Source organism: Poecile atricapillus, chromosome 14 (assembly GCF_030490865.1).
Source record: "Poecile atricapillus isolate bPoeAtr1 chromosome 14, bPoeAtr1.hap1, whole genome shotgun sequence".
Classification (NCBI taxonomy): Eukaryota; Metazoa; Chordata; class Aves; order Passeriformes; family Paridae; genus Poecile; species Poecile atricapillus.
The window spans coordinates 13,859,467-13,875,009 of NC_081262.1; the positions used below are offsets into that span (position 1 = coordinate 13,859,467).

Consider the following 15,543-nt stretch of genomic DNA (forward strand, 5'->3'; position numbering starts at 1 on the left):
TGACCCCTCAGCTCTGCCATCCCCAGGACCTTCCTGGGGAAGGCAGTGACAGCCAGCAGAAATTGAGGAATAATATACTGTGATTCCCAGTCCATCCACCTCCCTGTTTTCCCCTGTTTTTGTGGAGTTTCACTTACATGGATGTCCTGTACTTGATGTCATCCTTCTCAGCCAGCTGCTCGCAGGTGAGATTCATGTGCTCCTTCCACAGCCCCTGGCACTTCCGACATGTTTCCTGAGGAGGAAAACAAACATTAAAGGAAGAAAATAAAAGACTCAGCACACTACTAACAGCTTTAAGAACTGTAAAAATTCCCCCATCTAACTGCAGGTTCTCAGGTGAGGGTGGGGCTGCCAGGTTGGTCCTCCATTGGAGACCAAAGGCCACAGCTAATGGGAACCAAAGATCTTTCCAAGTTACAAGAAAATAGATATAAAATTAATCCATAAATCCTAATCACCTAAAACTCATGGGACAGCTACCAGGTTCACCAGTCACAAACCAGAGGAAACTTCAGAGGTAAAAATGTGGCAAAAGGACATCAAGTTCATATGTTTCCTGACCAAAATCCTTCACCTTCATATAAAGGGCTTCTAATTCTACCGTTGATGGAAACCCTGCAGTTACATCAAAACCTCAGTTTCACCAGGCACACAAGCAAATATATATATATTGTTTTGCAAAATCTGACAAAATAAATGATTAAACAGCTGAAAAACACAGAATGTGGACAAACATCCATAAAACCAAGGTGGAAAATGAACAAATATTTACAAAGTTAACCAGAATAGCTGGACTAAGAGCAAGTGGATGAAAGATCTTGTTCTTGCAAATTCCTTAGCAACAGGGCTCTAATCCAGGACTGGTAGAGTTGCATGAAGCAGGATTGCTGTGGAGGCACAATTGGGAAGGGAGCTTGGACCAACACTAAGGACAGGGCTAATTTTTTTCAGTTGGCTGGCCAAAGTAAACAATTTTGTTTTGGGTCAAACAAGAGATTTTTCTTTAATTTGAGGAAGATTAAAAAACCTCCAGATCAGACTTGAAAAAAGTACATGTTTTATGATCCAAGTGTTTCATCTTCAGGATGGCTGGGGCTTGGACTCTTAGATCAACCTTCCCCCTGGCAGGAAAACCCATCTGGCTATGTAGCATCCTCTTCCCCTGCACACCAGAAAAGGTCCCAAAAGGGCTTTGCCCAGCCCTGCTCTCATAATCAGCAAAATACGACCACTGCAGAGATAGATGTTACTTGACTGCATTACTTTCATTTTATTTTAATGAAGAAATTGGACGTTTATGTGAGATATGAAAGAAGAAAATGCTTCAAGACACACGTAGGCAGCAACACTCTTTTGATCGTGAATCAGACAAACAGGATGAAGGCCAAAGCTTCCAAGGAAGCCACCCTAGGAGGGGGGATGCAAAGTGGGGCCTTGTTTGTATCTGTGCTCGCTGGGAGATGCCCAACTGCTGGTGCTTTCATCTGGAGAATGAAAGGCTCCTGGGCCTGGCTGGTGAGCCGGACGTGTTTGCAGACAGCGGGGTAAGGGCTGGAGCAAGCGTGGAGCCAAGCGTGTGACTGCATCCCAAAACTCAGCAGAGGATTTTGTCATCACTCACCTTGCAAATGCAGCCCTTGGCAGGAAGGCACTGGTTTTAAGGGGCAGTAAATGCCTCGGGTTCTATTGATTCCCATGAATCATTCATCACACCCTGCATTTTCCTGTTAAAGCTGTTAAAACAGGCACCATTTTGTGTGCATTTTTGGCAGGCCACATCTGGCTGTTGGCGGCACAGGAGGATCAGACTCGGAGCTGTTCACATACCTCCATGAGGACCCACCTTCCCCTTTATTCCCAACACCTGGCCACATGCCATTCCAAGATCAAAAGTGCCTTAGGTTGGGTTTTTTTTTATGCACACCAAGGGTTAAAAAGAGCCTTTGGAGCCCTGTTACACAGAACTGCTTCCACACGCCAGCAACAGAGATTTAACAGCTTTTTGCCAGGAGGGCTGGCACATTTTGCAGCCAGGAGCCTGCTATTCCCAATTACTTAACTCCAGGAGCCTCCTCTGCTGCCCAAACGATGCCCTTCTGAAGCAGATGGTGTCGCTTAGACCCTCATCCCAAGTCATTCCCTTTTGCTCCTGCCTCCAGCCTGGTGGCTATTGGAAACAATGCTCTCCCTGGAGCCCAGGCTGCTGTTATTTGCCAAACAGTTGTCTCCTGCACTCAGGAGAAGGGATTTCTGTGCAGGCAAGGAGAAAGGGAAGAGGCATGGCCGTGTAGATTCCTGGGATGGCACGACAGGAGGTATCCGGTTCCCCGTGTGCCTGCGGCACAGCGGGTGCCACCGCAGCTGTGCGCGTTTCTGGGATCCCTCCCAAGTTGTGTTGTCCTCAAGGAGCTGCAAACCCACAGGCAGCTGTGCCTGTGCCAATGCACCCCGTGAAGGGGACAGTCCTGCGGCTTCCTGACTCCTGAGTGTCACCTGGTGCTGCCTCTGACTGAGCCACGGCCTCTCCATGGGAGACTCGGGCACCACACACGTGTCATTAGCAGAACCTGTTGGATTTTTCCCCTTATTCTACCCAAAACAATGGCACATTGTTGGATCCCTTCACACGGAACTCAGGAGGAAGCCCATGGTTCATACAACAGCTACTGCTCTGGTACCACAACCGAGATCACAGCCCTTGCCCAAGCAAAGTGACCTTTTTAAATTTCTGTCGAGTCAAACCCAACCCACTTGGCTGATGAGGGTTTTGCACATCTCACACAGTGACAATTCTGAACTCTACAATTTCCACAAAGGGTTCTTTTACTTCAGAACCAGCTCTTCATTTGATAATGGAAGATACTCTCCAATTATCATATTAATTAACCTAAACATGCAGTGGAATAGCTGATTTTTTGCAACCAACCTAGATTATTTCCATGGGAAGAGCAGCATTTGGCATCAAGACTAGCCACAGCAATATAAGGCACCACCTAAACCCACAAAGAGGGAACAAGTCCTTCCCAGTCCTGAAATCATCTACTCCAAGTGTAGTGGCCAAAAAGCAACTCAGTCCACCAAAATAAAGATCCTTCCCAACTTCTTCAGCACTTGGTCCCTGCTGCACTCAGGTAGGGAAACTTGTGTTTTAGCTTTAACAGCACTTCAGCTGAATGCATCATTTCTGGACACTGAATTCCACATGTCCTCCTGCCTTCTCCCAGCCCACTCCTCCTTGCAGGCAGGTACAGCTAAGGCAGCTCATGCTTTAGGTGCTGAAGAAGTCTTGAAATTAGGGAATGGCTCCAAACCAGGCATGAAGACAGGAGATTAAGAATCTGCTGCCTGTTACATCTGCCCCAGCTTGGCAGGCAGCCTGGGACAGTTCATCTCTGCTGCGCCGGGCCGAGGGAGGATGTGATGGAGAGGGTGTTTAATCGCACCCTGTAATCTCCTCACTGTACATCTGTTACAGGCACTGGCTCCGCTTCCTCTCGCTGCCCGCCAGGAAGCAGCCGGGATTAACACAAACATGTTTGGGTTCAGGAGGATCCTTTGTTCCCAGGGTCAGTGCTGGATGTGCAGCTTTCTGTGCTCAGGGCCAGCCTGGCCAAGGGTGGACGCTTTGCTTTTAGTGTGGGCAGCACAACCCTTCAACACCCTTGTTGTTCCAGCACCTCCTGAAGGTGGCAGGGAGTGTTTTTTATGAGTTTACCACTTTCCTCAGCACTTCTGCTGGTACTACCAATGGATGCTACAGTTTTAAACACAGCCTGGACTTTTTCCTCCACTCCATCATCAATTAAAAATAACTCTCCAAAGTCCATCCCACTCATCAGGGGGGCAAAAATCCCATGTAATCAACTTTTCCTTGCCAGTCTCCACATTCTCTTGGCCACAGTCAGTAACAAATCACTTTTCCCAACTGCAACCTAAACAAATGCCACATGGACAAAAACATCAGATGATCCGCACAGATCCCAGCCCGACTGCCCACGGCATTCCCGCGTGCCGCCTTGTGCCGTAGGAGTTTACACGGAGCCATTTACTGACTGAGCAAAACGCAGGGAGGGTGGGGGAAACTCGACTTAAACAACAACAGCCCCGGCTGTCGTCACCGCCCTCCGCTCCCAGTGGTGGCTCTGAGCTCCCCTCAGCTCTCCATATGCTGGGTAATTAAATCCTTGTGCTGCCGCGATTCCCTGAATCCCGCAGGAATGGCGAGGTGCGCGCTCCAGGGGTCTCTGCCGATGGCACACGTGGGGATGTTGGCTGACAGGGAGCTGAGGCAGCCTGGGACAGAGCCCCAGTGATTGATTCGCTGCTTCCTCCTGCTCTCGGACACGCAATGACACAGGCTGACCCCAAACAGGCCGAGCTTTACCCAAAAGCAGATGTGAATGCAAGTGCCTCAGAACAGCACCTCAGGGCCAGGCTGTACTGTGCTGCTTTAATTAAAGAGCTGCAATTCCCAACCAGATGAGTTAGTGGAAAACAAAGAACCACAGATTCTTCCTCCCCACAAAGTCTCACTGTCCATAAAGCTGCACTGACCTTAACTAAAAATTGATGCAGAAGTGGCTAAATGAATACAACCTTTAAGCATGGATAAGCTCTCATGAACACACTCCTTCAGGGCTGTTTCTGGGATTTCCTTTATGTTAAGCTGGGATAAAGAGGCTATAATCCAGCCCAAGAAAATCCATTTGGGTAGGAGACCCCCCTTTAGAGATGTACAAACAGACAGCACAGGATGGGGAGACCCCAACTCCACAGATCCCTGACTGCCCACTGCAGGGAAAGCTCCTTCCAGCGTGAATTGCTGTGGCAATATTCTGGTCCTGGAGCTGCACACAGCGGGCACGATGGGCAGCAGGTACCAACCCCAAACACAAAATCCAGGCAGGGTGGAGAAAGGAAAGCCACGCCTTGGATGGGTGATGGAGCAAAGAGCAAGGGGCTGGGAGGAGATCCGTGGCTTTGGAGCTGCCCCTGGAGCACGGCTGTTCCCCAGGCAGCGCTGCCGCTCAGCGGTGGCTGCTCACACGGCAGGGACCCAGAGCAGGAAGGGAAACCTGGGAAAAAACAGAGGTTTCCTCTCCTCAGCACAGCCATGAATTGATCTGCGAGGGGAGAGGTCACCGGGAGAAATAAAGCAAAGGCACAAGCTTGGACTGGGCTGTAAGAATGTGCTGGGGCATAAAAATAGAGACCTAAGAGTGACTGGGAGTTAAAAGCTGGTTAAGGAAAACATGCATTTATACATAAAACCCACCAAGTGCCACAGCACAGAATCTTCCAATTAAGATTGGAAAACATCTCCATCGAGTCCAATCTTAAAGGGTGGTTAAAGATTTTATACAGCCTTATATTAAACCCATTACAAAACATTATGACTCAAACCAATGTCTTCTGTTCTGCCTGTTCTTGTTAAATTGAGCATATTTTAGTCCCACCCCATCTGTAAGATTCTGGAGATACTCAATGCCCTTTTCCTTCCAGGCTAGTTCCCATGAAGGTTTGGGCTGTGTCAGAATCCCAGAACCAGAAAAGTGTGGTAACTCCCACCTCTTGCCTAAGTCAGTAGGACTACCTCATATCTGTAATTCAGAAGTTTCTGAAACACACAGACCAAACCAAAATAAGCCTTTCCCTCCCCAGAGTTTGACTTTAAAAGGCCAGAACAGCTGCTGGTGTGGGTGAAGTGGTCAGAGACCTATGAAGCAAAAATATTTGCAGCTTCACACGAGAAGTGCTGCTCAGCACCACTGATCCTGTGGCTGGCCAGAGATGGAAACAGCACTAGCACAAGAAATTGCTCCTTGATCTCACATTCAGGGTAACCTGAGTATGAGAAACAGCTCTTTCATACAGAAAGGTCATATTTAATTTGAACTTGAACAAAACTATGTTATTTTTTTCATTCTCTGGAATGTTTATAAAGAAGTATGTTTGTTTCAAAGCTACTTTCTCTCAAGCTCCAGGGCTATGAGAAATACATCAAAAGGTGCAGGCAACAGGTTGGCTGCAGAAAAGAGCACTGGAATATTTGCATCACACAACCATCACACCAGGATGCCTTCCCCTGAGCTGAGGAAAAAGTGTTTCCCACAAGGATAAGCTCTCCTCACCAAAATTTTTCTTCCAAAAGCTAGTGCCCAGCCCTGAGCAGGTTGGTATCACACAGAGCATCTCTCCAGATCAGCACACTGAGAACACTGGGTATGGGGTCAACTGTGACATACCCAGAGGTGGTCACTCACCAACCTGAGTCCATCTGCAGAGGAAAACACTGCTTGGCCACTTTATTAAATAGGTTAAATATATCCTGAGAGCTCACACAGACTATGTTGGCTAAATCACTATACCTGAGGTCATATCGCTCCTTCCCAGGAAAGAAGTTAAGAGAAACTCAGCACATGCTACTGGAAACACATCTGCAGCTGTCAGGCACAGCTTTGAGATCTGTTGGACTGATTGCAGATAACAGCTCCTGCCTTCCCAGCCAAGGTAAATAATTAAATACTAGCAGAGGAGTTCAAAGCCTCAGCAGCTGCCCCCCTCCTGCCCTCCCCCAGTGCACATTCCCGTACTCAGCTCAGCAGAGCAGATCCAGGAGGTTATCCATGTAATCCTCTGTACAATCTCACAAAAAAGTGATGCTGCTTCCAGTAGCTGCAATGCTAAGTGATGAAATCTGACTGTGGAGCTGGTGGAAACAATAGAGACCTTGGGAAAGTCACAGATTTAGATTTCAAGACAGGCAACTTGATTTTTAAAGGATAACTCCGGAAGGTCACACCAGGGGTTGCACCCAAGGAGGCCAAGAAGGTAAAGGCTAACAAAATCAAGGTATCTTATTTGCAGAGGTACCTGCTAATGATGTATTGTGAGACTGAGAGGAGGAACAATTACTGAAGTTAATTTTGAAACTTCCCTCTTACACCACCACATGATAAACAAATTCCCCCATCAGACCAGACACAAACCCCTACCCTTTGGGTGGTAGAACCTGGAGAGAGCCTCTTCCAGACCTATCCTATTTTTTCCCATGGTTTTCTCTCCCCCTACACTTTCCCAGATTTTATTATAACACAAAAAGATCAGCAACAGGAATTCTGCTACAGAGATGTCCTGTCCTCCATCAAAAATTGCATGGAACCCAGGTTTATGTAACACACCTACAATCCTTTTTAAGGAGCCTCTGCAATATAGCAATTTTGATGGTAATTTAGCAGCATTAACACACCTTGTTTTCAGTTTAGAGCCTTTTTAACTGCAATCTCTACCTACAACAGAATTTCACACTCCAGATCATTACAACACCAGCAAGGGATGGGGGAAGGTGAACTTATGCTGGTAAACATCTTTGGTCTGGGTACAAATCTACCTTCAAACTGGGCAAGCACAGCTTGTGCTGCCTGGGAAATGAAACCCAAAATGAGGGGAAACCCCCAAAGTAAGGTGTTCCTAGCTTTAAACAGGCCAGACTGCACAAAAATAAAAAAATGTTGGGGAATGAGCAAGGATTGAGAAAATAGAAAGCAAAGGGATAACTGGCCTTTTTGAAAACTCAGAAATTCAGATGATTTACCGCTTTAATGCCTGTGTGCTTCAGTTACTTCTTACCTTCTGCTCCCCTACATGAGCACTGTGCAGGCAGGACACATTTGCACCCCAGAACTGAACCACAGGGCAGCCAGCCCTGTAACTGTAATATTTATAGCAACAATATTTACCACAGAGGTATGAAAATGGCCCTGCTAACCTTCATCTTGCACCTTCACCAATGTGACACTGAGTCACCTGCGGCTCATTTGCTGTGCTTAACAAAGGCAGTGGAGAAACAAGAACCCATGGCCCTAGAGCAGCCTGCTGGAACTTCTAAAAAAGCCAAAATGACCAAGAAGTGCCATGTGGTGAAAGATTTCACACCTGAGCTCCAGTGCAGAAATGCACTGGATTTCCTCCTGCAGCATAAAACCTATTATTTTGTACAGGTATCTGACTAATAATAATAATAAAACATGCCAGGCAAATAAGTATACAACAAAAAGCAGAAAACTAATCAGGGAAACAGATGCACTGGCAACTTACTGATTCCTCTTCCAGAGCCCCTGAGTGAGTTCCCATTCCCTCCTGTACTTAAAGCACCCACCAGCTGAGCCTGGGTTTCTGTTTGCTGCAGAAGTGGTGAAAAAACCCTCAAACCCCCAATTTATGGGTGATTTTTAAAGTTCTGCCAAGGTTGTTTGGCCCTGGGTGTTACAATGTGCCTTCCCAAGGCTGCAGGGAGCAGAGGGGCACTGGGAAGGACCCAGCAGAGCAGGGCAGAGGGGACAGAGCCACCCAAGGCCATTGAGCCAAGTGGCTGCTGGCCCCCAGACCAGCCTAATCTTGACCAAAGCCGATCAAGCCGCCTTAACTCCCGTGGGGGGATGGACAGGTTAATGGAGCAGTGCTTCAATGTCCTGCCAAACGAGGGTAATTCAGGACACGTTTTGGCTTCTAAGTAGAAAAATTGTTTAACCTGTAATTTAATTTTCAGCTAAGTCATATAATCCCGTTCAATTCACTTTTTTATTAGTTGCGGAAAAAATGCGGGGATTGGAAACGCTTTGGAGTAAGAGAAAAAGCACCTCAGATCTGCAGACATTGAAGCTAAGCTGAGTTAGCAACTCCAAAGGGAGCCTCTGCACCTGCAGCAGCTCTGAACAGCAGCTGGTAATGCAGCAAGACAAGCTGAGTTCCGCACAGCCACGTGAGAGCAGGCAGGAGGTCGGGGAAAAGAGGCCAGCAACAACTCCTGGAACCCCTGCAAGGTCTGTGGGATCCCAGAGCTGTGTGGGACACACAGCCCTACACAACAGGAGTGAGACTGGAGCAGCACCCTGCAACCTCGGGGTTGTGAAATGCCAAGTGAAGAGTTCCCTTTCTGCTACGCTCACAAACACCCATCGGGAAGACTGGCTCCCCTCTTCCCCTGCATGAGCACATGAGCTTAATTAAGCACGCTGTTCAACGATTTGCATGGCATGACTTGTCTACAAACCAGAGATGTTGCAAGCCTGTTATCTGTTAACAGCAGAAAAACCCTCAAAAAGCACAGGTCATCTCATCTCCAGGGATCTGTTTGAGACCCAGCTCATTCCTAAGCAGCAACAGTAATTTCTGCCATGACCCAGCTACAACAGCAAAACCAACTGGAATATTTCATGTTGTACTGCTGATGACAATTTGGTTTTGAGGGGTGAATCCTGGCTGGTTTTGGAAATGAAAGCCATCCTAACACCCCAGGCCACAGAGGAATGATGCTCCTGGTGCAGCATGGGGGTCCACTGGTCACCTTTACCACACACAAACCATCTCCCTCCTCCTACACCCATACAGAAGGAAAAAATACAAGAACTCCAAGAACTGCTAGTACAGAAAGCTTTGGTATATCTGGATTTAAGTAAGGATGAAAACTGGTCTTGTGGGGTTACATTACCCAACGAATGGATTATTAAACTATGCTGTACATGCAGTTCCTCTGAAAGGATTAAGTCCAACACCCTCACAGGGGTACAAGCCACAGACAAGAACGCAGAGGGTGGGACACCCAAAGATTAAATCAACCATTTTGGCAGCACAAGTGAGGTATTTAGACACAGACCAATTTCAGCCATTTCCCCAGCCCCAGAGCAACTTCCAGATCCTGTTCTCATTTTCCTGGGATGTCTGTTGTAAAGACAAGGAGAGGAAGGAAAAAAGAAAAAAGCATGATCATAAACACACCACCATTAAAACAGAGTTGAAGAATATGCGGATGCTACTGAAAAACCACTTCCAAAGTGGTTCCCCATCATGTGGGGAAACATTTAGCTCCTGCTGACCAGTCAGTGACCCCAGGGAAGAGGCTTTCCATGGCAAACCCCACTGTCCACCACCAAGGAATGGAAACCCCTTCTCCAAGAGAGAAGTCCCAGCCATACCCCTGCAACTGGACACTGATCTAGTGAGGGGTGGCTGGAATGAAACAATCCTGGCAGCATCATGAGAGACTCTCCTAACTGGTTACTGTCTTTTTTTCATCCTAATTTCAGAGCTCAAGTGCCACATAAGAACCAAAAATAAAGTGTCAGCCGATAGGTTTTGCATGGAAGAAACACGAGCTGTACCACTTAAAAAAGGAGCAGTTTAACCAAGTGCCAAATGAGCCATTTGCATTAACCTTGTGAAACAGGATATGAAGCACTTTTAGCAAGAAACAGGAGATTGACTTTATTAGAAAAATACTTTTAAGGTTCAAATTCATCAAACCATTTGTAGCCAGGGATGATTTGTAAAATACATTATTGGCTGACAAAGCTGGCTTTCGGCTGTCCAAGGCATCAGGAATTACCACCCAGAGGGACATTACCTGTTCTCAGCTAATGAGTGACACCAGTGCCAAACATCAGGCACAGGACATTAACTGGGGTAGAAAATGGCTCTTTTGGGTTCAGGAAGAAAACTATTCTGAGACATCCATAAGAAGCCAAGCCACTTCACCTGGTATAAAGGAGATTATAGAGAAGAATTGTGTATTGTTCTCCTATGCTTATCTAGACTCAATCAAAGTTATCTAAACTCAGACACTGAAAACCATCTTGGGTTTGGATCAGATAAACCTCTCCCCATGAAATTAAGGAGACTCACAATTCCTAATTGCTGTCTTAAGCAACAAGACTGAAAAATCTATGGCACCCTTCAAACAAACAAACCCATCACCTCAGGGTCAATGTTGTAACTTGGTTTATTTTAGCTTTGAATTTACTATGTTGCAAATGCCATCCCCACCCATTGGGCTCTGGTAAGACCAGCCTCTTCCTCCTGCCCGACTTCTCACTTCTACTTCTGACCCAGGATTTTATTGCAGAGGGAAACCAGGGTTATTGGCCATAAAAGGGAAAGACCCATCTGTCACATTTCTGTGGAGGAGAGTCAACTTAGAGGAACTTCAGCAACTTCCTCAAAGCTCCGGAAACACCAGAGGCCACGGCCGTCCCCCCTTATAAGGATTAAAGGGCTTTTCTCCCGCTTCCGTCAGGGATGCACGTGGGCACCAGCAGCAGACAGCGGAGGAGCACAGATGTCTCCTTCTGAAGGAAGACAAAAGGGAAGGGAAAGAAAAAGGCAGCAGTGAACAGGCATTTCAGGGAGTTTTGCCCCAGGATCCCCTGCTCTGTGAGGGCACTGTAGATGCATTTTTTTCCATGGTGACCCAATATGCTCCTTTCCATGCAATCCTACTGATGCATCTGCTGGAATTAACAAGCTGAAAATTTCATTTACATCAAGAATGCATTTGGCCTTTTAGTTGTGGCATGTTTATGTTTGCTTAACAAACCTCTATGTTTCTTCCACCAGATATTATTCTGAATTCCTGACCTCAACTATGGGCATGCTCAATCCAAAAATAAGGGGAGTCAGAAGTTATTTCATTCAGGATCATTAACTTTGCTTTTTTTTAATGAAAAAGCATTCTTTTACATTTACACCACTAACCACAGGCACGCTTAAACTCACTTAACACACAGATGAAGGTGAGATATCCCTGCACTTAAAACCACTTGCCAGCAGCACACTGGACCTAATTTCAGATATATCAACAAGAAAAGCCGACAGGACAATTTCATTTTTGTTTCACTTTCAGAATCACATGAAACAATGCAGCAGTATTGGGTGGAAACCACAAAACTGATTATGAGCCCAGAAGTAAAGGTTAACTTGAGCTTGTTTTAAGGTTTTAACAGCACAATGGTTCTTGGGGAAAAAAAGTCAGTGCCATGCTCACAGAGCATCTAAAAATCCCAAAATATTGCTTACTGTAGAGTTTTTTTGAGGGGGGGACTTCTTTATTTCTGAGGAAACTACATAGTTGGAGTTTAGTAATTCTAGGGTAATCCAAGGAATCACTGCTTTGGAGTTGCAGTGGCTCTAAGTCTCTTCTTACAGTGGTTCCCAGATGCATGAATGGTGACTCCCCTCTTCCCAGCACCAGCCTCTTACACAAGAGACTTCCAATCAGAAGGGAACCAAACAACACAAGATGTTCTCTTCCCCTTCACATCAAAGAAAAGACTGCTCTGTCCCACACCAAACCTCACAACAAATTGCTTCACACTGGGCAAGGTCTCTCAGTGATCTCCAGAAGTCCCACTAGTAGAGCATATTCTAATATTTCATCTTCAGTTTGATTTATCCATGTTCAGGTACATAAGCTGAACCTTTGGTAACACATTCTACAACCCAGCACCTTTGTGAAAGGGTTTAGTGTGGTGGGTCAGATGCTTCCCAGCAGCCAGAGAAAGACCCTCAACCCTCTCCCCTTCTTTTAATACATAAACACTATTGCTTGACTTCTGAGCAGCACAAAGAGGATATATCATAACAGGAAACACAAAAACTTCACTTTTTGGTTTTGACCACCAACCCAGAACCTCTCCCTTGGAAGAACAGCTTTTCAGGAGTAGCTTGAAAAACTCTGCTTACAGCAGAGTCTCATTAAAGGACAGGAGAATGTTCCCCCTCCACAAGTCACAATAAACCACCAAAATAAATACAGTTCAGAGAGGCATCAAACAGCTCCAGGCTGCAAGCTTTCTTTGTGTGTATTGTTTAAAACAGTTCTGTAAGTCTGATCTTCACTAATTACTGTTGGGTCACTTGGGTCCCACTGCTAAACCTGAGGCTGATGTTCCCTTGCCAGTCTGTGTTACTTATCCCAACAACTTCCAGTGCCAGTTTATTTTATGAAGCAAGATCCTCAGCAGAGATCTTACTCAGAGGGGAAAAAAAAACTGAGGAAAAAAACCCCAAGCAGGTATAGCATCTGACTTCACTGTTCTTGAATACAAAACCCCACAAGCCCTTTTTGACACGAGGCTCCTAAAAATAACTCATCCTTAAAAAAGTCCGGTTATTTTTATACAGTCACAAGAACCACTGGATTGCTTCTAATTATCCCATCCTTCCTTGAAATGTCTATTTGTGCTCAACACAACTGGCTGCGACACCAGTGGAATCATAACACATCCTGAATTACAGGCAACTGGGTAAGCTTAGTTTCACCTTGTGAACAGTTTTGAGGGGACAAAAGTTAAAAAAAGCCCGTTTTACTGTGATCTTTGGAGTCTGTGTTAAAAATGTGCCAGTTCAAGGTAAAAACAGATCTTACACTGGCCACAACTAAAAACAAAACCTGTCTGTAACAAGGACTTACAGCAGGATTAGAAATGTTGCACCTAAAAAGGATCAGCAGGCAGATTCCTAAAAATCCCCTAGAGCAGGACTAGTCTACTGGACTTCTCTGGCTTTCCTGTAAATACATCCTTACTGCCTCTGGCTCCCAGGGCACAATGACTTTGCTCCAGACAGTGATAACACAGAGGAATCTGCTCAAGGCACAACAGAAATACGGACAGTTGTCCATCTGCACCATGCCCAGCCATTCCAGCTGGACCCTCATGGTGAGCAGGCTCTCACTGCATGGTCCCAGAGCCTCCCGTGGTGCAGTCAGAGCTCAGCTGTTACTGGAACTCATTACTGCACATCCAAATATCTGCATGGAAAACTTGCTAGACACTTATTCATAGGAGGCATGGCTCCTGCCTGATTTTCTTAATGCTCCTCCACACCCTGAGGGGAAGAACAATTCCAGAATTAGTATCTACAGCCCCATCTTCTTCTCCCAAGCCTCATCTCAAAGCTAGAACTCACACCATATCTTTCTGCTATTATTTAACACTATTTTTTTTCCTTACACCATCTTTCTGCTATTGTTTCACACTATTTTTTTTTTCTCCTTTCAAAATGTGATGCCTTTATCTGAAGAGTCATGCATTGCAATTTGTATTGTCATGGCAACAGGACTCCCTCCCCTGCCCAAAGCCCATCCCCAGGCTCATTGTGCTCATTACCAGACGGGCAGGCAGCACCCTGCATACAGATTAACCTCTCAACGTGGGCTGCTCTCCCTTCAGCTGGACTGACACAGCTCCTGCTATGGGGTTATGGTTGCACCAGAAGAAGGGAAAGAGTCTTCCTAAGTCAAATTTCCTCTATTCAAAGAAATAAGTTTTACTCAAGGCATTTTTGTAGAAGGTTTTTGTTGTGCTGGTTAAAATGACGAGACTCAGGTTCATAACCTGTGTGAGTGGTGCAATAAAAAAGAATATTTAGAGCAGGTGTAAGAGGGTTTTACTACGGCAGCTTGGACATACTGATAAAGAAAAAGGGGAAGATTGCTCCACAAAGGAACACAGTCAAGAACAGGGCTCTGGAGCCCTCTTACGGCAGCTTGCTCTCAGCTTCCTCGGAGCAGAATTCCACATAACGCCTCTGTAAGGACAAGGACGCAATGCCATTAAGGTGGGAAAGAACACCTTCTGGCTTTGATCACACAAGTGTAAACCCTCACACTTCCAGCTCCTTCAGTGGTCCTGCTGGGTGTGCAAAGACTGCACAAGCCCCACATTTAAAGTGGGACAGAAGACACTGAAACCAATCTCCTCCACAGCTAAAGCACCGCTTCAGCCACAGAAACATGTATGGGAAAAAACCCAAATTCACTGCTCCAGGGCTAGCAACGGCTCCACAGGGATGTCAGGCTGACCAATGCCATGAAGGAAAGCCAAACTGGTTTCATACCAACACTTTCTTGACTTCTCCAAGCCAGTAAGTTCTGACAGAGCCACAGATCTCAGTTCCAAAATCCCTGCCCAGCAGCTACTCGGGGAGCACATGGTGAGGAGGGGGCTCACCTAAGCTGGGAAGAGCTGGGCTCTGAAGGGGTTACAGAGATTCAACAGCAGGGAAATATTTATGAAGAAAAGATGCTGAGCTGTGCATGTTTTCCAGGCTGGAGATGGTTTTAATTTACCTCTTGCAAAGGCTGTGATTATTTGCTGCTGGTTTTTGTTGAAAGCAGCTATTCGAGGCTCACCTACTCCCTCTGGTGTCACAGCTCTGCAGCTGAGCCAGAACAAAACACCCCCTAAACTCACACAAACTACAAAGAATCCTGCTTTTCTCCCCCCCCTAGAAAAGAGGAAGCATTTTTAAGCATTAGTGATGGCCCTTCCCAGGCACAAAGCAGTCTTTGACTATACCATGTTAAGGACAGTACAGACATCTCCTAGAGCTTAGAGCTACAGCCAGGAGTAAATCTCTTATTTTCCAGCTCTTTCTTCAGAGACTGGTCTCTGCCTGACTTTTGCTCAACTGCAGCATCCATCACACTCCTCACATGATTTTCCTATAGTTCTGGTCAGCACTGCCATGCCTGTGTTAAACTATTAGATTAGATTTTTTTTTTTAGGAGACGTTTTAAAACTGGGGAAGTATCGTCACCATTACATGACTGGAGTCAGGCACCCAGTCCTCCTGGGACTAGCTGCACACTGTGGGAGGAAGCTGCATCTCACCAGCCCTCTCATATCACTCCAGGAGCTCCAGGAACCTGCACATCCCCTTAGACTGTTTTCAGTCTAACTGAAACTAGAAACTGGTTTCCAG

At 46.1% G+C, this 15,543-nt stretch overlaps 1 protein-coding gene across 5 annotated transcripts in view; it reads right to left on the minus strand.

Annotated features, from left to right (window-relative positions):
• RNF216 (ring finger protein 216) overlaps window positions 1-15,543 on the minus strand; it is a 76,105-nt gene that overhangs the window by 14,141 nt on the left and 46,421 nt on the right. For all 5 annotated transcript variants that reach the window (XM_058849750.1, XM_058849747.1, XM_058849749.1 and 2 more), the window contains one exon: window positions 138-235. In XM_058849750.1, the coding sequence (XP_058705733.1) occupies window positions 138-235 (98 nt within the window). The remainder of the gene's footprint in view (window positions 1-137; window positions 236-15,543) is intronic.